General features: G+C 41.6%; 1 protein-coding gene across 3 annotated transcripts in view; it reads left to right on the forward strand.

The window, feature by feature from the left end:
* Positions 1–23619, forward strand: part of PRDM5 (PR/SET domain 5) — a 144582-nt gene that overhangs the window by 80455 nt on the left and 40508 nt on the right. For all 3 annotated transcript variants that reach the window (XR_005456519.1, XM_038769297.1, XM_038769298.1), the window contains exons 13-15: positions 1269–1429; positions 8433–8526; positions 19597–19682. Coding sequence is in view for 2 of the 3 variants with exons in the window: in XM_038769297.1 (XP_038625225.1) it covers positions 1269–1429; positions 8433–8526; positions 19597–19682 (341 nt within the window). In the remaining variant the exon portion in view is untranslated. The remainder of the gene's footprint in view (positions 1–1268; positions 1430–8432; positions 8527–19596; positions 19683–23619) is intronic.

Consider the following 23619-nt stretch of genomic DNA (forward strand, 5'->3'; position numbering starts at 1 on the left):
CTAAGTAAGAATGTTAGGGTTTTTGCAAAAGCATATCTGGCTTCAGAGCATAGACTGATTTATTTATCAAAATTATGTCAGGAATTAGTCTTCTTTTTAAAAGTTTTCAAATTCCAAGCTAAATTGCAAATCAGCTTCCTGTTTTAAAAGAAATGAGAGATTGATATGCACATTTCATCTGATTTTAACCTTTAAGTTGTGGTTCAAGAGGATTGCATGGGAAGTCACTTTTTATGAAGCTGGTTGAGTTCTCCTTTTCTTCCCAAAGAAGGAAAACAAAGGCCATTTTACTTCAGTCAAGGGTAGTCATTGATTTCCCTAGCACTTACTGTGGAGATATTCCAAAGAAAGAAAAAGGATCCCAAAAGAGACTGGAAATTGTCACTAAAATAATTCCCTGGAGTAGTGTGGTGATGTTTTAATGCAAAGGCAAATATATTGCTTCTATGTTTTACTCCCCCATTAGAATATAAGCTCCTACTGATATTTATTCAGTGCTTATTGTGTGTACAGCACTGTACTAGGCAGTTGGGAGAGTATAACACAACAGAGTTGGTAGATATGATCCCTGACCTTGGGGAGCTAAAAATCTATGAAGGCGCAATAGACGTTGAAATAGAGAGACGGCACATGGCCAACTGTAAGGATATTTACATAACTTCTGAGAGGCTGGGGTGAGTATCCAAGTGCTTAAGGGGTAAAGACCCAAGTGCATAGGGATACAGCAGGCTCCAGTATCCTACACCAAGTGGATGTTCTGTAAGTGCTGCTGCTTCTTAAGAGATTTCATGAAGAGAAGCCACAGGACTCCACTTCTTTGCTATTTTGACTCCATTGACTGAACCTAATCTAGAGTCAGTGAAGCCTGGGGATGTCAACATTCAAGACACTTTCCCATTTATGGCTGCAGGACAAGGTCTGTATAATATAGTAGTTTTGTCTAGTGACGCGCAGCTTCTGAGAATACGGCCCTATCCATTCAGAAAAGGGGTAAGACTCAGGGAGAGACTGTCTCACTTGCTAACTTCAAAGAGTCACAGATTGCAACGTAACATTCCTCAAGTGTCTCATTATTGGGTTGCGGTTTGTCTCTGCGGGTTGCAAATCTAACCGGTTAAGCTCCATTGGACATTTAGAAAATGTAGTCAGTGTAGAATGACTTCTGAATTAAGGGAAGTCCTTCAAAGACTTCCTTAGTCCTTCAGACTGAGCAGGTAGTAAGTCTTTTGCTGCTAGATGCCTTCACATTTGGATTTTCTGTTTACAAGGTGAACGGACTTTCAAGTGTGACCATTGCGATGCCACCTTCAAAAGGAAGGACACCTTAAACGTCCACATCCAGGTGGTCCACGATGGACATAAGAAGTACAAATGCGATTTGTGTGACAAAGCATTTGTGACACCTTCCGTGCTTAAAAGTCATAAGAAAGTAAGTACAGATTGATCCCTCTTTAAGTTCCAATTCCTTGACTCATCCTTAGAGCTGCCTAATACCTTTCCCTCATATCATACTTACTCTTTCACACCTTTCCTGCAGGCTAGGAGCAAGCAGAGTGGCCACTCACTGTGTTTTGCAGCTGTGTTTTTGAGGGTCAGCATCAGTAAAAGTGAATAGGTTAGAGCAAGGCCCCAAACTAGAACTGTTTGTTGATTCTTGGCCAGGATTGGTTTCGGAGCCTATAGAGTCCTTGGCCTTGTGGTTCTTACCCACTCCCTGGACGTCACCTGTATACGATTGATTGATTGATTGATATACCCCTCCTCCGTTATCTCTACCCCCTCCTCCGACTCTATAGATGCCTACAAATGTGGATCACCCCCAGGAGCTTCTTACAGGGATGATTAGGTAGGTGAGGAGGAGGAAATGAGGCATGACGGGCAAACCAAAGTAAATAATCTCAGATTTATGGATTACGTTGGCAGCAAATGGGAAGCTTTTGCAAAGGAGTCTCAGCCTCAAACCAAAACAAGGTGAACCATTTCACATAATGATTGATTTGTTGCCGGAAGAAAACGTGGTAGCAATTCTAGTGAGACCTTATGAGTGTGATGAGATCGTTTATGCTGTGGCACAGATGTCTATTGGAACTCCTTCCAGTGCAAATATATTCAAAGTGATCCCTGCATTAATGCACCATGCCCAGTAATTGTGTGAAGACTTGCAGTTTTGTTTGCATCCGGCGACTTTGCCTTTTATTACTATTATTTTTTCAATGCTTCCCACGTTTTCCTCATTATTATTTCGGAGTGCATTCCCGCTAAACGTAATGCTTACATTTCTAATGCAAACTCAGGAGTTGGTCATCTGTAAGTACATCATTAGATTAGATCATCTGTCCCAAACATTTGTAAGTTGAGTTTTCCACTAGAGAAGGGTACATTTAAAATAGCCTGTAATAATATCTGTTTTAGAAAAAATTACTTTCTTGTAAAAAACTGTGTTTAATCTGGGAGATTTTTGGAAAGGTCTAGAACCCACAAGAGATGCCTGCTTGAACATGTTTTTCCCTTAGCAGTTGTTGTTAGCTGCATCGGTTTCCACTTCCCAAATTGTAGTTATCAGATGAACTGAATTGAGTCACCACCTGGTGAATCTGCTCTGGTCAATTATATTAGTGGGTGAATATAGCACCTAGGAAGGAATTTTGTAGAGCTGAACCACAGACTAGGATATTTAAAGTTATTTCAGCTTGAGCCATACACACAGACTAGATATATGCAGAGAACTCTCCCACTTTAGAGAAGCAGCATGGCCTAGTGGAAAGAGCCCATGCCTGAGTGGCAAAGGACATTCATTCGAATCCCAGCTCCACCACTCACTTTCTCTGTGACCTTGGGCAAATCACTTAACTTCTCTATACCTCAGTTTCCTCATCTGTAAAATGGGGATTAAATGCCTGTTCTCCCTCTACTCAGACTGTGAGCCCCATATGAAACAGGGACTGTGTCCAACCTGGTTAATTTATATCTGCCTCCATGCGTAGTACAGTACTTGGCACATAGTAAGTGCTTAAAAATACTATAATTATTATTACATCGATATGCATAGATGTAATGGGTATACTATCCGTTGTTTTATTCTTTCATAAAAACAATTGGGTCGTTGTAGTTATGTTGTCACTAAAATTGAATAGAATATACATTCACCTTTGTACTTTTCATTCATTCATTCAATCCTACTTATTGAGCGCTTACTGCGTGCAGAGCACTGCACTAAGTGCTTGGGAAGTACAAGTTGGCAACATATAGAGACGGTCCCTACCCATCAACGGGCTCACGGTCTAGAAAGGGGAGACAGACAACAGCACGTGCCAAACAACACTGGAGTATTAATAGGGCCTAAGAAATGTGGAAAGGTGAAAGCAAAGTCATGTCTCCAGGAGCTTCACTGATGGGAAAGCCTTTAGAAGGAACATTTTTAGGGAGAAGTTGTTGAAATTAGTTGTAATCCAATAAGTTAAAAATGAAATTAGTCGAGAATTTTTACTTAATTAGGGATTGAACATAGCGTGTGCCCATAATCCTTTTATTATTACAAGTGTCCTAGAATTTGTTTATAACCCAATAAACTTGACAGGTAAATAATAATAATAATAACGTTTATTAAGCGCTTACTATGTGCAAAGCACTGTTCTAAGCGCCGGGGAGGTTACAAAGTGATCAGTTTGCCCCAAAGGGGGCTCTCAGTCTTAATCCCATTTTACAAATGAGGTAACTGAGGCACAGTGAAGTGAAGTGACTTGCCCAAAGTCACACAGCTGACAGTTGGCGGAGCCGGGATTTGAATCCGCGACCTCTGACTCCAAAGCCTGGACTCTTTCCACCGAGTCACGCGTGGTAAGGTGATGTGAGCATCTCTGCCCCACAGTTCTGAGCATGAATCAGCCTGAGCAATTGGTATTTCTGTGATCCCTGTGATAAGAAACATGGTGAAAACCAGTTTGCTTTCCTGTCAGTTTGCTTTCTTTTAGACTGTGAGCCCACTGTTGGGTAGGGACTGTCTCTATATGTTGCCAACTTGTACTTCCCAACCGCTTAGTACAGTGCTGTGCACACAGTAAGCGCCCAATAAATACGATTGATTGATTGATTGTAATCCACAGGATTACATGTGCGTAGGTTTACGTGAGGAGCCCCTGTAAGCAGTAATAGATTGCCACAGGAGGTACTGGAGATGTTTTTGTTATTTTGTTCAGAATGAGTTGGTAGATCTGTAGGACTCCAGGGTTGCTGCAGTGAACAGATAGAATTTCTAAACAACAGAATCCTAATCAAGATGGATTTCTTTTGCATTTCTTTCCTTGGTGTCAGGGGATGTAAAGTGAACAGGCCCAGACTATTTTGAAGTGGTACACGATTTACTCTACGTATAACTTTAAATGTATACTGTGTGCGTTAGGGTTGTTACTCTGGAAGGAAGAATGCATAGCCAGGTAGCAATTGATTTTTTTTTTTTTTTTTTTGTCAAATTAAATCCCTGCCTAGTTTGGGCCCAAAATGGAAGCTTTTAAAGCCTGACTTTTTCTAGTTCAGCCTTCTGCCTTAGTTCCGTATTTGTAATCTGATACCTAATCTTCAGTTGGCAGGTTCCATGACACTTCCAAGAAGAGCAACTTTTAAAATTTTACCAACTCAGCGATTATACAAACTTTTTAGGATTGGGGTAGTTTTGCCCTTCGTTAGAAATACCATGAGTGGAAAGCTGCTACTAAAGTACAGTTGACATAAATGGAAGGGGAAGGTGAAGAGCCTTCTGTTGTGGAGAGGTGACATTGATAGAGCTTGTTGAATTTTAACAGTGGGAATCGAGACTCCATCTTGAGCGCCAACTCATAACTCTAAAACGTGGGATTCACTGGGCTGACCATTCTTGCTGAAAGTTTTGGGGAATAAAGAAACAGGATTATGTTTTGCAAACATGAATGATGACTTTATTCTTACAGTTTCACTGGGTGTTAGTAATTGCAAATTTGACCCGTTACTTTCAGGAGAGTGGAGTTTCTGAATTTATTTAAAGTTCACATTTTTTCAGAATGGTTGTCAAACAAAGTTAATCATCCATTAATATATTCAGGGAAAGAAATCATCAGTCTGGGTGATGGGGTCTGTGGCTTTATTTTTACTTGGATTAACACGAACATTATTTTGCTAACATGGACTTGACCTTAGGCTGGGAATGATTTTGGAAAGGAAGGTCATTTGATTTCCCATCAATCACATTCCAATTTGCTAAAATAGTTTAACTTTTTCATTCAACTATGCGGATAAATACAGTGCAGGCTACTCTTAACATAATTTCTTCTTATAGCACATGTGGAATAGGTATATTCATTCATTCAGTCATATTTATTGAGCACTTACTGTGTGTAGAGCACTGTACTAAATGTTTGGAAAGTACAATTTGGCAACAAATAGAGACAATCCCTACCCAACAACGGGCTCATATTGAAAGTTAAAAAATATTAAAGTTAGAAGATGTCCCAACTAGAAGCCTACTCTGTGTCAGTGAGTCCCATGTGGGACAGAGACTGTGTTTGACTTTATCTTATTTCTACTCCATCACTTAGTACAGTGCTTGGTCAAAAGTAAAAAGTTAGAAAATTCTGCACTTATCATTATTAATTAATATCTAATAGGAGGTTTATTTGATCCCTGGTATACTTGGAACTCATCCAGAAACTAAATGCTCCAGAGTACAGTCTTAAGTATTTCATTTCCTTACGGAAATGAAATACGGAAATAGAAAACAGAGAATTTACTTTAGGTTTTTTAAAAAACAAGTTAACCAGGCTCTCTCCTCATATTATCATTTTTTGTTATTTCTTGAAATTGGCATAAAATAGGATACATGCCTTCAGTTAATCACACAATCAGGCTTGGAAGTGCCTTTGATCATTTGTAATTTCCAGCTCTGTCTGAGTGGTTACTACTCACAGTTCTCATTGTACCTCAGTCTTATTTGTCTTGCTGCTGACCCCTTGGTCACTTCCTCCCTCTGGCCCAGAACTTCCTCCCCCTTAGTATCTGACGGACCACCACTCTCTCCACCTTCAAAGCCATACTAAGCTCACATCTCCTCCTGAGGCCTTCCCTGACTAATCCCTCATTTTCCCACTGTAATATTCGCCTTCCTCACTGCGTTGACTGTGTACGGTTTGCATCCCATATCTACATCTCCACCCCCTGTTCTCCTCCCTCCACACATCTGCCAAACTAGCTCTCTTCCTCCCTTCAAAGCCCTACTGATAGCCCACCTTCTCCAGGAGACCTTCCCAGACTGAGCCCCTTCCTTTTCCTTTCCTCCTCCTCCTCCTCCCCACCCCCCAACCCTTCCCCCTTCCCTTCCCCACAGCACTTGTGTATCTTTGTACATATTTATTACTCTATTTTATTAATGAAGCGTATATAGCTATAATTGTATTTATTCTGTTGGTATTGACACCTGTCTACTTGTTTGTTGTCTTTTTTGTCTATCTCCCCCTTCTAATAATAAATGATAATAATGGCATTTGTTAAGCACTTACGATGTGCAAAGCACTGTTCTAAGCACTGGGGGGGGATACAAGGTGATCAGATAGTCCCATGTGGGGCTCACAGTCTTAATCCCCATTTTACAGACGAGGTAACTGAAGCTCCGAGAAGTTAAATGATTTGTCCAAGGTCACACAGCAGACATATAGCAGAGCCGGGATTCGAACCCATGTCCTCTGACTCCAAAGCCCATGCTCTTTCCACTGAGCAACACTGCTTCTAGACTGTGAGCCTGTTGTTGGGTAGGGACCGTATCTATATGTTGCCAAGTTGTACTTCCCAAGGGCTTAGTACAGTGCTCTGCACACAGTAAGCGCTCAATAAATACGATTGAATGAATGAATCCCTTAAGCACTTTGATACTCACCCTGCCTCAAACCCAGCTGTACTTATGTACATATCCTTATACTCTGCTGTTTTCCCTTTCTATAATTTATTTTAATGTCTGTCTTTCCCTCTAGGCTGAGAATTTGTCTCTTAGGGACAGGGATTGTGTCTGCCAACTCATTTGTACTGTACTTCCCCAAGCACTTAGGACAGCCCTCTGTACACAGTAAGCATTCAATTGTTTAAAAGCACACAGTAACTTTTTTCAAATCCCAAATTTGAAATTGGTTTCTCCTGTTTCTAAAGGGGCCCGGACAAATCACCCCTGGACAGTCACCATCCTCCATTACTTTGGGAACCAATCAGTCAGAACAATGGTATTTATTGAATGCTTATGGATGTTACTAAATGCTGGAGAGTGTACAGTATAATACAGCTGGTAGACATGATCACTGCCTACAAGGAGTTTAGAGAGGAAGACAAGCATTAAAATAAATTATAGACAGGGAAAAGGGGAGAGTATAAGGATATGTACAAAACTGCTGTGGGGCTAGGATGGGGGTTACCCTTAAGTGCTTAAAAGTACAGGTGCATAAGTGCATAAGGAGAAACAGCATGGCTCAGTGGAAAGAGCCCAGGCTTGGGAGTCAGAGGTCGTGGGTTCTAATCCCGGCTCTGCCACTTGTCAGCTGTGTGACTTTGGGCAAGTCACTTAACTTCTCTGTGCCTCAGTTCCCTCATCTGTAAAATGGGGATGAAGACTGTGAGCCCCACTTGGGACAATCTGAATTACCTTGTATCTACCTAAATGCTTAGAATAGTGCTTGGCACATAGTAAGTGCTTAACATATGCCATTATTATTATAAGGTCATTGCTAGAGGAACAGAGAAAATGATGCTGTAGGATTTATTTGGGAGGCTAAAGTGAAAATTTACTTCTCCCATCGTCCTTTTCTCCTTATTCCCTTATCTCTATATCCCTGTGTGACCTTTCTGAGCCCCAATTTCAGGTTTAGTTCCCTAAAGGAGAGAAGAAGAAAAAAGTCCTAATCAAGTTATTTCTTTCTTCTGCTGTAAAAGAAGCTGGGCTAAATCAGAAAGAGTGAATGCATGATTGTAGGCGAGGGATGCTTTTATTGGAGTTAATTTTACCCCTAGGAGAGAGGGGCATTATTTAAGAAATTGAAAAAACATGCTTATGGAACTACTACTTGGCCGAACATATAAGCACCGTTTTTCTCTTTTCTATTTTTGTTGTGAGTGTTCTGGTGGCATATTAAGATGAATCTGATGTTTAGGTGCCAAATCTTTTGTGGCTGGATTGTAATATGATGAGCTAAGCAAATAGCCTGTCCAGTTCTTTTCAACTGAATAACAGTGAAACTTTCCAAATTTCCTGGACCATTAGGACATCCATGATTCATTATTTAGAATCTTTTTCTGATGTTAGATCATGCTAATGAAAGGAGGAAATTCTGGGGCAAGAGAAAATTACCATTATAAGATCCAGTTTGGTGAGTCAGTCTTGCCAAATGTCATTAATCCTTCCCTTTTTTTTTTCTATTTCTCTGAAGACACACACGGGAGAAAAGGAGAAAATATGCCCATATTGTGGGCAGAAGTTTGCAAGCAACGGAACACTACGAGTTCACATCCGCAGCCACACAGGTACATGTATAGCACTTAATGATGCTTTGCAAGATATAAAAGTAGTGCAGCCTAGTGGATAGAGTCTGGGAATCAGAAGGATCTGGGTTCTTATCCCAACTCCACCTCCACTTATCTACTGTGTGACCTTTGGCAAGTCACTTAACTTCTCTTTGCCTCAGTTACCTCATCTGTAAAATGTGGATTAATGTGTCCAGCCTGATTATCTTGTATCTTCCGTAGCATTCAGTACAATGCCTGGCACATAGTAGTACTAAACAAATGTGATGAAAAAAGGCAAGTTCTTCAAGGGTAGAGGATATTTGAGTATTATTTTAATGTTTCAGATGAGATGACTCTGGCACTCATTTTGTATTTTATTTTCCCTCTTTAAACCTATCCAACCTTACTTCAGTAGACTTCGATTAGAATGTTTCCCCAAAACTTATTGTAATTGTATTTATTGATTTGTAATCGTATTTATTGAGTGCTTACTGTGTGCAGAGCATTGTACTAAGCGCTTGGGAAGTACAAGTTGGCAACATATAAAATATACATAACATATACATAGCCGACCATCCGACTCCCATATTAAACCGATTAGTCCAGCAGTTGCTTGATTCTCAGTTACATTACAGTTTGTCCTGCTGTGCTGATTTCACAGTTCATTCTGAAGTGGATGGAATGACAAAAACTTTGGACTCCCCTGATTGATAAGAAATTATTCTTCTTTCCTAGAGCTATCTTCTTATCCTGCCCTTTGATCAATTTCATTTCAAGGCTTCCCCCGAGTTGGAAATTCACTCTCCTTATCAGAAATGCCTTTAGGCTCCAGGTTACATCCCATCCCAAACCAGCAAGTATAGTACCTGTAGTAGACATAATCCCTGCCCACATGAAGTTTACAGTCTAATGTGGGAGCCAGAGACATAATAATTCACAGGTAGGTGGAAGAAGTGTTTAAATAGTAGCTCCTAAATCGATATGTACAAAGTGCAACAGGATGTTGTGAGTACAGTGCTGAGGTGGTGCACAAGTGTTGAGAATAATTTGGAGGGTGTAACCTGGGGAGAATGAAAGAAACCAAGAGCTTCTATGAGCAGGCAAATGGTGTTATCTGATTCCGCAGTTTAGCTCGATGGGGTGAAAGAAGTGATGCTGTTATCCTACAGCATGGTGCAGTAGATGGTCCAGCCTGGTCATCAGCAATTAGGAGAGGGGTCACTCTTCTTGATTAGTGGCTTGGGAGGATCAGGGTATCAAGAAGTCTTGAAAACAACTACGCTTTTCCCCAGATGACTTAAAGCATGTTAATCCTTTCAAGATTATAGGTATACTAAAGAGGTCACTGCTGAATTGGAATCTTTCAGTCTCTTGAAAGAGAGCCATAGCTGTGTAGGATTAAACCCAGCCCTTTTCAGGACAATATTTAGGACAAAATCAGTCTTCATTGGTTCACAACAGATGTTCCACATTTAAGTCAGAGATAAACTGACCCTGAGAGAGTCTTCCATACCATTAATCATGCTGCGAATAGTGAGTTCCGTGTCTCTGCACTGGACTTGGAAGCTCAGGGCAGTTCTTCCATTAAGAATTTCTTTAGTCAGAAAACTTCATCACTGATGGCAGGCCCCGCCGCGCACGGCTCCCTTCCCCTCCTGAAGCAGAACCAGGTCTAGAACACGTGACTGTTGATTCCCAAAGCCATGCTTTTTCCACTAGACCAACAACTGGGCTTATGAGCAGGGATGGTGTCTACCAATTCTACTCTGTTATACTCAAGTGGTTAGTTCAGTACTCTGCACACTGTAAGTATTCAGTAAATACCATTGATTGATTGATATTAAGATGATAACCACTTTTCCAATTGCTCAGAGCCACTTTCCAAGTTGCCCTAGGGAAATGGAGCAACTTAGACTTTCTGCCACTGCGTTTTGGGCTGTTGTGCTCCCTTAGGGCATCCTAGCAGTTTCTTTCATTCAATCATTCACTCAATCGTATTTACTGAGTGCTTACTGTGTGCAGAGCACTGTACTAAGCGCTGGGGAAGTACAAGTTCGCAACATATAGAGACGGTCCCTATCCAACAGCGGGCTCACAGTCTAGAAGGGGAAGACAGACAACAAAGCAAAACATATTAACAAAATAAAATAAATAGAGTAAATATGTACAAGTAAAATAAATAGAGTTATAAATGCGTACAAACATATATACAGGTGCTGTGGGGAGGGGAAGGAGGTAAGGCCGGGGGGGATGAGGAGGGGAGGGAAAGGAGGGGGCTCAGTCTGGGCTGGAGAGCAGGGGCTCTCCTAAACCCAGGAAGTCTTGAGTGGCCGGTTGGTTGGCGAGGCGTCCGTGCTGTTCACTTCAAATCCATAGGGTCCCAGCAACAGAGTGAGGAAGAGGAAATGCCCAGCCTGCATCGCCTCTCCCACTTGCAGTTCAGGAATAGGAGGGATATGAGGAGAATAGGGATTAGGTAATGCCCCTTCCACCTATGCCCACCTGAAAATTCTCAGGTAGCCAAGTGTGTGAACAGGCCATGGGTGAGTGAAATCCATCCTCCTGCTTTGTATTTCTCTACTTCTTCCATTTGGACTCCCATCGTATTGAGCCATGGGGTGATGGTCTAAAGTTTAAAAGTACGAGGAATCTTTCAGAAATTAGGTATGGTGGGGTTTTCTTGGTGACATGTATCTGATCCAGAACAACTGAACAAGAAATGGAATCGGGAAAGTCTACAGCTTATCATCTCAGTGAGGCACAGAATTTAACTTGCAGATTCATTATCGTCCATCACATGTGAAGTAGAGTTGCCTAGAGAAATGTTCTTAGCAAAAGTCACCCTGCTATAAAGCTTACCGGTAATTATTTAATGCCTGATTCACACCTTTATACTTCTGTTTATATACATGTTCCCTTGAAATCTTTCCTTTTCACCCCAACCTGCTTTGATAAACTTTAGTAGGCAAGTGTAAATGAAGCCTCAAAGTATATAACACTCTTGCCAAAAGAGAGCTGGTTTGGGGTGAGGAGAGAGAGAGATTTTGTGTGTGTGTGTGTGTGTGTGTGTGTGTGTGTGTGTGTGTGTGTGTGTGTGTGTCTGAGAAGGTGAATGTTTAGGTCTCAGCCTGGCATGCAACTCCATAATTTATCATCTGGGTTTTCAACTCTAGAATGATAGAGACAGCACTCCATGGGTCAGCTGAAACACTGTAGCACATTCTCCTCTGCTGTATCCTGTTGGTTTATAGCTTCTTGGGTTCAGTGGGAGCCAGGGTTAATTCAGCAAAAGAATCCACTGACTGTGACATGAATTCCATTGGTTGTTCATAAATTGTGAAAGAAATTCTAGGCACTGCTTTTGGGGTTTTTAAAGCTGTAGGCCACAAGGTTAATTACTTGCCTACAGTTCCAACCAGCTTTCAGTGCTAACAGATCCCGGCTGTTGTTTGTGTGCACGTTTTCTCACTGGTTCTCTAACACCAGCCTTTGTGTGTACTGTCATTTAAATGTGGTAATAAATCACTGTCTTCCATAAAATATTTAATTGTTTTGCTGGTTTCATAATTGACTGGACAATAAGTGCCGCCTTTGGCCTTAAGGCATTTCGTGATTTGATGCACGATACTTGTTTTTTGCTACTGTTTTCCTTTCATTAACTTGTTTTTCCCCCCCTTTGTGATGTGTCTTTTGTGAAGTTCAATCAGGGTGTCTCCTTCCCTTCTGGAACACTTGCTCAGTGTTTTTAAAAATACAGAACAGCAGGTGGTACAGGTGGAGTCACTCAAAGATCTGTCATTATCATTATCATCGTCATCAGTCTTTGACCAAGCCAGGCACTTCAGCCAGTGGCTGAAGGTTGCTCTCCTGGTCCCAAGTTTAGTAGTGGCTGGGCATTGGCCCAAATGTTTGTGCCTGCTTTCCACTAAGGAACTTTATGATCCCACTAGAAAGTATTTAGAGAAGATGTTTTTTGTCTAGTAGGGAAGGCCCTTTGACACGACCACCTCCGGGGTGTTCTGTTGTTAGAGATGGTCAGTGCCAAATGTTCATTGGGCATTTGCAGTACAACATATTTTAAACTTTGCACAGCACCCAGCCCGACCTCCCTTAAACAGGGTCATTTAAGAAATGGTCTTGTAGGTTACTCTGGACATCACCTAGGCAGTTGAAGGAAAGCTTTGATTAGCACCGGTGTTATGAACTCAGTTTTCCCCCAAATTGGAGCATGAATGACTAATACCTTGTATTTGTGAAGCACTTTTTATCTAAAGAATTTTCACATCAATAATAATCAATAATAATAATGGTGGTGTTTATTATGTACTATGCCAAGCACCTTGCTAAGTGCAGGGGAAGATACATGATAATCAGGTTGGACATGGGACTTAAAGTCTGAGGGAGGGAGAGCGAGGTTTTTTTAGTCCCCAGTTTACAGATGAGGAAACTGAGGGCCAGAGGAGTTAAGCGACTTGCCCAAGGTCACACAATAGGCAAATGGCAGATTCGGGTCTAGAATCTGGGTCTCCTGGTCCCTGTCCTAGTCTCTTTCCTCTTAGCCATGTTGTCCTAGAGAAGCAGTGTGCCCTGTTGGGAAGAACATGGGCCTGGGGACTCGGATGACTTGAGTTCTAATTGCATCTCCACCACTTATCAGCTGTGTGATGTTGGGCAACTCACTATACTTGCTTGTGCCTCAGTTCTCTCATCTGCAAACTAGGGATTCAATGTCTGTTTTCCCCAGACTCTGAGCCCCATGTGGTCCTTGATCTTGTATATACCCAGCAATTAGTGTGGCACATTAAGCAGTTAAAAAATACCACAATTGTTATTCATTATAATTATCCTCACAACTGCCTGGTGAGGTAGGGAGGTACAGGTGTTATCCCCATTTTACAGATCAGGGAACTGAGAGATTCAGGAAGGTAAGAGTGACTTGCTTGACATCCCACAGGAAGCCAGGGACTGAATTGGAGCCAGAACCCTGGTCTCTTGACTCATAGACTGCTGCTGTCTCTGCTCAGCCTCGCTGGTTGCAACAGAGTTGATGAAAATATCTCCATCTGGAGGGTTTGGTTTTCCTGCGAGAGGTTGGATTTGAGAGGGGAAATAGTTGTCCTTGCTGCATAGCATTAGTGGAGTTGGATTGGAAGATTTTTGGGGTAAATTGGCTCCGTACAGAAATGCTAGTTTGCTAAATACAGTCAGCACCCTTATTGGTGTAAAAGGTTGTGGTTGGGCTGGCGTTTGCTTCGACTGGAGGGAGCTCTGCAGCACTGGACAGCAATTAGGAAGAGAGACAAATGAGTACCGCTGTGCTGAGCTACATGTAACAATGTGACTTCTCGGCTAAATCCCTGTTGGGAAAATGGTTTTCATTCACAGCTCTGAAAAGGCCCAGTTAAAATGGGCAGAGCCCACTACCATCCGTGATTATTGTTACCTGCTAGTCCCTCACTCTGAGCCCCAAGCCCGATTCAGAAGAGTTTTCCCTCACTGTCATGGCACATGCATTTTTTAAATTCATCACCTGTAAGAAACAAACTCTTTATGTTAACCTCAAAGTCAAGCTTTCCTCCCTGTGAAAGTCCCCATTTTCAAATCTTGAGTGGAACCTTTTTTATTTTCCAAAAGGCTGGGGGCCACCGATGAATGCAGGGTAGCTGAAAGTATTTCCTGGTAGTTACATGTTAAGTTTACCTCAGGTACATCCAGATCAATAATCTCACAGTGCTTTTGTAGGGCTTTTAAGTAGAGCTTCTCATTTCCACAGCTGTGTAAGAAAGCATCCTGAAATACAATGGAGTAGGAGGTAGAGTTTCCTAAGGGTGAAAAGTTAAGGAGTCTGCATTCCTACATCTTTCAGCTTATGCATCATCCTCCACCTTATCTTCAGGCACTAGTTAAGCCAATTTAAGCCTTCAGAAGTACAGTATATCTGTAAAGTCTCAAGCAGCAGCTGCCAGGCTCTTGTCTCCTTCTTCTAGATGATAAAGCAAGGCTCTTAAACTGGATGGCTTGCCTAAGTGGAAATGACTTCTTTAGGTGCAGTGACTTTGGATGTACCCACATAAATCACCCCGGGGTTATGTAAAGCAATGAGAGGTTCGGTAAGGTTAAAGGGGTACATTCAGAAAAAGGTTCCAACAAACAAGCTTGAATCATTTCCAATCATTTGTTTAGTATTTCAGCGCCCTGTTGGGTAATTGGAGACTCTCTGAAAAAAAAAATTAAAATCTTGTTAGATAAGGTTTTCCACAGGTCAATTCTGAAAAGTTATCAGACTATATGAAACACTTCAAGATCATTAAATTTGTTAGGGTAGAAATTCACCACTTCTGGCTAAAACCCTGCTGCTCTGGGACCTTAGGCAAGCCAGGTAAACCATCTCACAGTTTGGTTTTAACAAAAAATACCCCAATTTCTTCTTTTCACTTGATGTTTTGAACACTGTTGACTTAAGGGGAAAAGAAATAGAATATAATTTTGTAATTCTGCTTTTAAAGCCAATTCTGTGTGAACTTCTGGAGAATAAGTGAAAATGCTTACCCACTCAAATTTTCTCCTGTTTCTGCTTGAGTGTCCTTCCAAGAATCATTACAGCTTGTGCCAATCCTAGTTAATGAGCTTTAAAGCATATTTGTGAAGGAAAACAAAAAAATAGTTGAGAAAACACGATGCAGCTGCTGAATTTCTATCTTCAACTTAATCTTCCAAAATGAATTTTCAAGAATGATATATGAAAATATTGGGTTTTAAAACTCCATCCTAATTAGTGAACTACTTCTGTCCTTCCACCTACGCCCACTGCCCCAACCAACTAGGCCAGGAACAATACCTGTTCGACTTCATTTAATTCTAGAGTTAATTGATCTTAATGGCTCCATTCCATTTTCCAAACTTCTCATCAAGTGAATGCCACAGTAAGAATTTATTCTACCAGCCATAGAGTCAAAACGAAATGAAATATCTGCCATAACTCATTTTTGGGTTATCTAGTATCCATCGCTTATACAGTTCCTGCTTGGCACCCATGGAGGGGTAAGTGCTGGGTGGATGTTGACAGAAAATGTATGATAACTCAAGGCTGGGAAATGAAAATCCTGTCTCCCCATTCAGGTGCAGTGCCATTTTCCCCAGTATTTAGCAGTAGTCATTAGTCATGCATTTTACCCTATGTGGAAATTGAGGAGTTATTTGTAGAATCCCCGAAGAAATGTTAGTTATTAGGAGTGCTGTGGTCTTGGAAATGTGGGCTAACCTTTCCTTTTCAAAAGTTCTCATTAAAATGTTGCTGTGGGAGAATATCTGACACCACACCCTTCTATTACCTTCAGAAAGCCTCCACCAAGCGTGTTTCCTAACTGAGGGGGTCTAAACCGATACCTCGGCTCGATTCATTTTTATCCTTTAATCTTTCTTCCCATCCCAGCTTGCTATGAGCTGTTGTCATCACATCACTTTATCTCTGTCTAGGAAAGGTCTCAAGGCAACCCTGTGGTTGGATGGTGCTTTGGGCAGCTTGGTAGGGGTGCTGCATATGTGATCCAGATGGTCCATTCTCCCCACCCTTCAGTACCCCCATGGGAGGAAGGTTGTCTCCAATTCACTGGAGCTGTTTTCTTAACCTGGCTTTCCCTTCCAGATCGTTTAAAGATGCCCTTAAGACGGCAAATATATATGTTGAAAGAGGGCATGAATAATCTGGAGCCATTTCCCTCAGTAAAAAAAAAAGTTGGATTCATTTTGGAAAACGTTAAGTTTCCTTAGATCTTTGTCCTTATGCAGCATCTTCCTTCTGAGATGACGGTATTTCAAGTAGTGTTCCTGTAGTATAGTGATGTTTCATTTTTAGGACTTTTGGAAGGTACAGGCATTTTTGATAGAGCATTATAAAAATTCAAAACACAGGGTGTTAGGACAGGATCCCTGGCTGAGTGTTTGTGAAGTTCCTCAGAGCTGGGCTGGATAATTTAAGAGATCATATTCTGATTTCAGAGCAGGTATCCTGGGTTTAAAACTATCCTCGGTTAGCAGAGTGGCTCAGTGGAAGGAGCACGGGCTTTGGAGTCAGAGGTCATGGGTTCAAATCCCGGCTCTACCAGTTGTCAGCTGTGTGACTTAGGGCAAGTCACTTAACTTCTATGTGCCTCAGTTACCTCATCTGTAAAATGGGGATTAAGACTGTGAGCCGCCCGTGGGACAACCTGATCACCTTGTAACCTCCCCAGCACTTAGAACAGTGCTTTGCACATAGTAAGTGCTTAATAAATACCATCATTATTAATATCTCTCTTTCATTTTCCTCAAGGCATATATCCATACTTCAAGGCAATTTATCTGGACAGGGATAAAACTCTGGTGGGTGCAGATTGATTACACATGAACTGCTTTCTTAAGGTCTGTACCTATAAAATGGAAATCCTGATTCTAGAAATTGTTTTCATAGAGAGGCCAGAAAGGTGAGGTGTCCACTTTGGTGAGTGTTTTCTAGTGCTAACCTTTGTAACATTTGGCCAATGAATGAAGTTGGTAGTAAGCAACAATGATGGTATTTGTTAAGCGCTTACTATGCGTCAAGCACTGTTCTAAGCACTGGGGTAGATAAAAGCTAATCATTTTGGACACAGTCCCTATCCCACATTGGGCTCACAGTCTTAATCCCCATTTTATAACTGAGGGAACTGAGGCACAGGGAAGTGATTTGCCCAAGGTCACACAGCAGACAAATGGTGGAGGCAGGATTAGAACCCAGATCCTTTTGATTCCAGGCCTGCTCTATCCACTAGGCTAAGGCGATGAGCACAGTGCCTGATGGAGTCGCGTCTAGAGCAAGAGCAAGTGTACGGCCTTTACCACGAACTCCTTCGTGGGATTTTGGATGACTCCTTCTAGTTTCCTAGGCCAGGTTTCCTTTATGTTCAGAGCAGGGATCTGCTCCTAGGCATCCATGGTGCTGCGAAGGTTCATTTAAAACCATCAGAGAGCTTTAACCTGCTTGGCAATAAGTAAGCACTATTTAAAATGACTTGAGTTGGAAAAGATCTAATTGAAAATTCCTCTATTTCTAAAAAGCGTAGTTAAAAAAGGAAGAAGAAAAAAGATATTTCCTGTAAATCCCATCTGGATTTTGGTCTTCTAGGCTAGACGGTGTGTAAATCAAGGTAACCCTGATGGTCATGTGTAAGTATGTAGTGCGTGTGTGTGTTATTCCATGGCATTTTGTTGTTTTAACTGGCAGACCTGATACACTCAATTCTGTCATTAAGCAATAGTAAAATGGTTGAAAGGTTAACGTTAGGTTAATCTTCTTATCCCAATCCCTAATTTCAAATTTGACATGCCTGTCTGCAAATTGCAGCCCACTTAATGATACACGATTCAGAATTCACACAACAAGAAAATCAAAGCGTGTTAGAGAAGCCGTAGAAAGAATCAGACTTGCCTGCTCCTTGTGTTATCACTTTGGGGCATCGGAGTGAGTGATCAGTGCTGTTTGGATGGATGGAGTATTTCCCTGTAATTCAGGGAGCTCCAGAGGATCAAAGATCACCAGTTGCTGTTGATGTGCTTTAGGTCATGACAGTGCAATGCACAGAGAAAACACAGTGTGGTAGATATGCACATTCCTGAGGTCCTCATTTTTACACCTGAAGTTTTATGTCAAACTTGGCAAGACAGAAGTCCGCAGTCAGTCTACTGGGGCCTGCTGCATGGAAGAGAAGCATTTTGTCTCCTCTCCTTCTGGCCCATCTCACCCCCACCAGAATACCCATCAACTCCTCTTTCTCTAGCCATGAGGATGAGGGAGGAGCATTCAAGTTATTATTAGACCACACCTGGTACTGTTTGACTCTGATAACCTTGTTTCTTTCCAAGCACTTAGAACAGTGCTTGGCACATAGTAAGCACTTAACAAATACCATCATCATTATTATTATTATTAACAGAAAAAGAGAAAGTCAAGCTCGATACCTAATATGAAGTCAGAAACTGAATAATTATTTTCAAATTTCAAACCAACAATTGAACCCAGATCATATGGGTCAGTGCACGACTTTAGATCTTGGAGTCTGTGGGTATCCGATTAGACATTGAAATAGGCCACCAAGGACTAATGGGGACTCTCCATTCTGGGGTTCTTGGAAAAAGAATAGATTTGTCCACCTTCCTGGAGCCAGAAAGAAGAACCTAGACCATTCTGAATCCATGTCACTTTAAGATTGTATCCTTTAGGTCCTTATCTATTAAGCCATTTTGCTCCTAGCGTCTGAAATTCACCTCTGAAAATAGTTTCTATCTGGAGAATTACCTACAAACCTGATCAGTTTAGCTCTACTGTAAAAGTTCCAAGAGCATCATTTGGTTAAGAGAAGAATCGGATTACTAATCGCCAACAAGTAGGACTCCACAAACACATGGGAAGTGATTAAACATCATTCTATCTGAAGAAGAGCCACGGTCTGATAATTAAGTTACTATTATAAGAAACAGGATAAGCAGGAAAAGACCTGCACTTAGTGTCACAGTTGGGATTGCATTTTTCAGGAGCATCAGGATACGTTTATATCTGTGTGGTTAATGCAGTTAACTGTGGGTGAGCACAGATAAATGAAATCCATGGCTATCCTTGTAACTCATTTCAGCTATCAACCGTCTCCTTCACAGCCTGTTTCCTAGGCTGGCTAATGTGCAGAATATTGGGCTGATTGGGATATCACTTTCTTTTCCTCTTGATTATCATTGTTGAAGTTTGGATGACTAATAAAATCCCTAAAAGCCTGGTTCCAGAGCAGCTCTCAACAGGGCAATAAATCCCCAAACAGCCCGGGGCTGGCTGTCTTAGGGGTTAGAAAGCAGTAGTTTGGTTTTCTCAATAGTGCTCCGGTTTGATAGTGAATGCCATCCACAATTTCTTTGGAGTTCATCCCTCTGCACATCGTCCTGGCTTCTTGCTTTGCTTTTCCCGTTTTGCTTTCCAACAAGTAGGGTTTCTTTTTGGCCAGAAGAAATTTTGAGCTGAGAAGCATTTCTTTCCTTCTTTCTCTAAGCTACACTGGCTGATATTTATACATCTTTTATTTGCAGGCGAGCGCCCCTACCAGTGCCCTTACTGTGACAAAGCTTTCAGCAAAAACGATGGGTTGAAGATGCACATTCGGACCCACACTAGGGTAAGACTGGATTCTGCCTTTATTAATTCCGTTTCAGGGCGATGACATACTAGGTGCTTTGAGTTTGCAAGAAACTTTTACAGTATATTGATTTTTGTTTATAAAGGAAAATTCAGAAGTCAAAAAGAACGTTATATGTGTTTTGGTGCTGAAAGCCATTTAATTTCTGTAGACGGCATAATCAGTAGCAAAGTAGTTGGGGAATAATGCTAGGTTGAGGACCTTGACACCCAAAGGGTGCTGGCATTGCCAGCAAAATCCCCTGAGGTTCGAGTGACACGTACCCCTTCATCATCTTTCTTCTTTATGGGTGTGGGAACGGGGGTGTTTGCAGACAGATTTAGAAACAAGCTGACTGTTCCTGGCAAAAGGCAAGTTTTATAGAAGAGCTTTGGGGATTGTCTTGGCTCTGTGTGTCGCTCTTACTCTGAGGGAGGGTGCCCTTTGTTCTCCTAGGCTTTCATGTCCTCTCACTGGAACAATCGCCACTCCATTATAGATGGCCTTTCCAGTCCAAAGCACCCGTCTTCACAGGCTCTGAATAAAGGGCGGTCACATCACCCCCACCCCACGTGGCCTCTCCTGATTTAACCATACACCCTTTAAAACTTGCCTTCCTGGCGTTTAACAGTTCCTCTTGGACCCGTTCTAACTACCAGCTGAGAGGTGGGCCCTGTCGGCTTCCCATCATGACATTTACTTTTCTTTTGGTGGAGAACTGCCTCCTTGGGTTTTCCTGCCATCTTGGAAACCCGACTTTTATCTATTGTATTTTCAAATTCCATAAAACAGCTAGGCTTCTTGAATGTTAATCTTAATTTCAGCATCCGTTTCCCCCCACCCCGGGCTTTATAGCTCTCATTCAACCACTTGACAATGCAAAGCACTGAGAATGTCCTTTAATGCACTTGCTACAGTATTCCAGGCAGGGTCCTCAGTACAGTGACACCGCAAGTTACCAAACCTAAGAAGGATCAATTTGTGAATGTGGACTTGAGAAGCAGTGAACTCCTGCCTGGGAGGCGTTCATTCAGTCATATTTATTAAGCCATTAATGTGTGCAGAGCAGTGTCAGAGGACCTGGGTTCCAATCCCACCTCTTTCAATTGCTTGCTGTGTGATCTTGGGCAAGTCACTTAACTTCTTTGTACTTCAGTTACCTCATCTGCCTATCCTCCCTCCTACTTAAACTGTGAGCCCCATGTGAGACAGGGATTGTGTCCAATTTTGATGAACGTCTATCCACCCCAGCACTTAGAACAATGCTCGGCACAAATTGCTTAACAGATATCTTGTTATTTGTTGTTGTTATTATTTAATTCTGAGTAGTAACCCTTTACTTTTGTTCTTGTGGGTAACTCCTTCTTTTTTGGAACGGGTTAGAATTATATGTTATATTTTCAAGAGAAATGAAAAAAAATTAAGGATTTCTTTGGAAAAAGATCCACTTCAGGTGTATAATGCAATAGTAAGAGCATCTCTGTCCACTACTATGGAGGGTAGTGAGAGAGAACAAGTTGGCAGCCCCTACTGAGGCACATCTGGGATTAGGATTGCATTTTTCAGGAATATCAGGATACATTTATACCTATGTGGTTAATAGCGTTAATTGTGGGCGAGAAAGAATTAGTGGCTGGGACAGTGTGCGGGCTTCACTCTCTGTAAGCAACAATCCCAAATCTATCTTTGTTTCAAAGCAAAATGGTTATGTGGAAACTTTTTATGCATGTCTTCGAATTATCAATATTAATTATTACATTAATTATTGCTCACCAAACATTAACTTGAAATTGATTACTGAAGATTAATTTACATGTCTACTAGTATTTGATATAAATCAGTCATCCTATAAAGAGTATTTATTGAGCTCCTACTGTGTGCAGAGCACCGAACTAAGCACTTGGAAAGGTAGGGTAGAATTAGTAGTTTATAATCTAGTGTTAAAGGCAGACATCTGACAGTCAGTATTTATTGAGTGTTTACTTTATGCAGAGCAGTGTCCTAAGATTTTGGGGGTTAGCAGATATCAAAATAAATTACAAATGAACTTATTTAGGTGCTACAGGAGTAGGGTGGGATTGTGTATTGAGTGTGTATTGAGAAGCAGCGTGGCTCAGTGGAACGAGCACGGGCTTTGGAGTCAGAGGTCATGGGTTCAAATCCCGGCTCCGCCAATTGTCAGCTGTGTGACTTTGGGCAAGTCACTTAACTTCTCTGTGCCTCAGTTCCCTCATCTGTAAAATGGGGATGAAGACTGTGAGCCCCACGTGGTACAAATTGATCACCTTGTATCCCCCCAGCGCTTAGAACAGTGCTTTGCACATAGTAAGCGCTTAACAAATACCATCATTATTATTATTATTATCGAGTATTTAGGTTGTGCCTATGGGTTGAAGTGGCAGAAAAGGGGATATAAAGTTGGGAGATGCAGAATTAATTTAAGAAGGCTTCATGGAGGAGATGTCATTTCAGAAGTGCTTTGAAGATGAAGAGAGCTGTGGTTAATTGGCTTTGAAGCAGGGAATGTGTTCCCCTTACCTTTAACATGTTATGCTAGAGAATTTCGTTATCAATTTTGGTGTAATGCTTATGGAATTGGAATGATTGCATTTTACCCTTTTGGCCATCAATTATTTTGACATCATCTGTGTTTAGAGCACTGTACCAAGCATCTGGAAGAGTTTAACACAGGTAGAGTCTCTGCTCTCAAGAGGCTTACAGTCATATGGGTGGGATCCACACAAACTCATTTGCAATTTAGAGGAAGTAGAAAATTAAATGATGGATTAGTGAATTAATAAGTGCTTAAGTAGTAGCATATATAAAACAATATGTACAGTTGACTGAGTACAAAAATGCTAAGCTGTTCATTGGGAGGATATGACCTGGGGCAAAGAAAATCAGCTGGAGAAGGTGTCCTGAAGGAGGTGAGATTTCAGAAGGGCTTTGATCAACAATCAGCAGAATCTGTCTTTTCTTGATTTAATATGTGAATGTGCCTAGTATCATCGTTAATGATAGTGAGGATTCCCTACAGAGTATAGAATCCCAAGAAAGCAGCGTCCTGCTCTTGGGTACGCGTTCGTCAGGGTTGCCGATCTTTCTGTCCGTCCCCTTCCACCAGAGTCAGCAGAGTGCTCAGCTTTCAGCCCCAGGTCCTTGTTTCCCTCAGAAATGCAGTTAGATCTGGATTCCTGTCATGTCAATCATAGTCCTGATTTTAAGGACCAAATCAAGCAGGTTCTTTGGGTGATGTATGTCTCCTTTGACAGAGAGACCAAAGAACAAGTCCATGAATGTGGTCACAAAAAGAGATTCTAGCATACCATGCATATATTAGCGAGACCTAGTAATGCAGTCTGTGCACTGAAATGCATCTAGAATAATGAAAGCCTGCTGCTTCAAATGGCACTGCCTGGATTACACAAGTGTGCGTGCATGTGCACACACACACACACACACACACACACACACACACACACATAAACACCCATACTGCCGCACACACGTGCAGTTCTTCTGAGTTGTAGCAGCTACGTTTTGCCTGTGACTTGGGGTCTTGTGTTTATGTATAGGAAAAGGTAAATAAATGCCAATAAATTTGTTGGTGGGTAACATTTTTTTAACCCGAAAGGACATTTGAAAGGCTGGAGGAGACTGCAAGGAGTTTTGGGCTGCAGCCCAGAAGCTTGGTTGTGAGATCCAGTGTGGCTATGCCACACAGTCAGTCAGTTAATTGTATTTATTGAATGCTTACTGTGTGCAGAACACTGTATTAAGCACTTCGGAGAGTGCAGTACAGCAATATAAAGACAGATTCCTTGCCCACAATGAGCTTAGAGTCTAAAGGGGGCTCAGCCTTCTATCCCACCCCCTGACCCCTGTTATGGGTGCTTTTTCTGGAAGGGTAGAGGTGCACACATAGGGAGGTAAGTGG

This window comes from Tachyglossus aculeatus, chromosome X5, assembly GCF_015852505.1.
Source record: "Tachyglossus aculeatus isolate mTacAcu1 chromosome X5, mTacAcu1.pri, whole genome shotgun sequence".
NCBI lineage: Eukaryota > Metazoa > Chordata > Mammalia > Monotremata > Tachyglossidae > Tachyglossus > Tachyglossus aculeatus.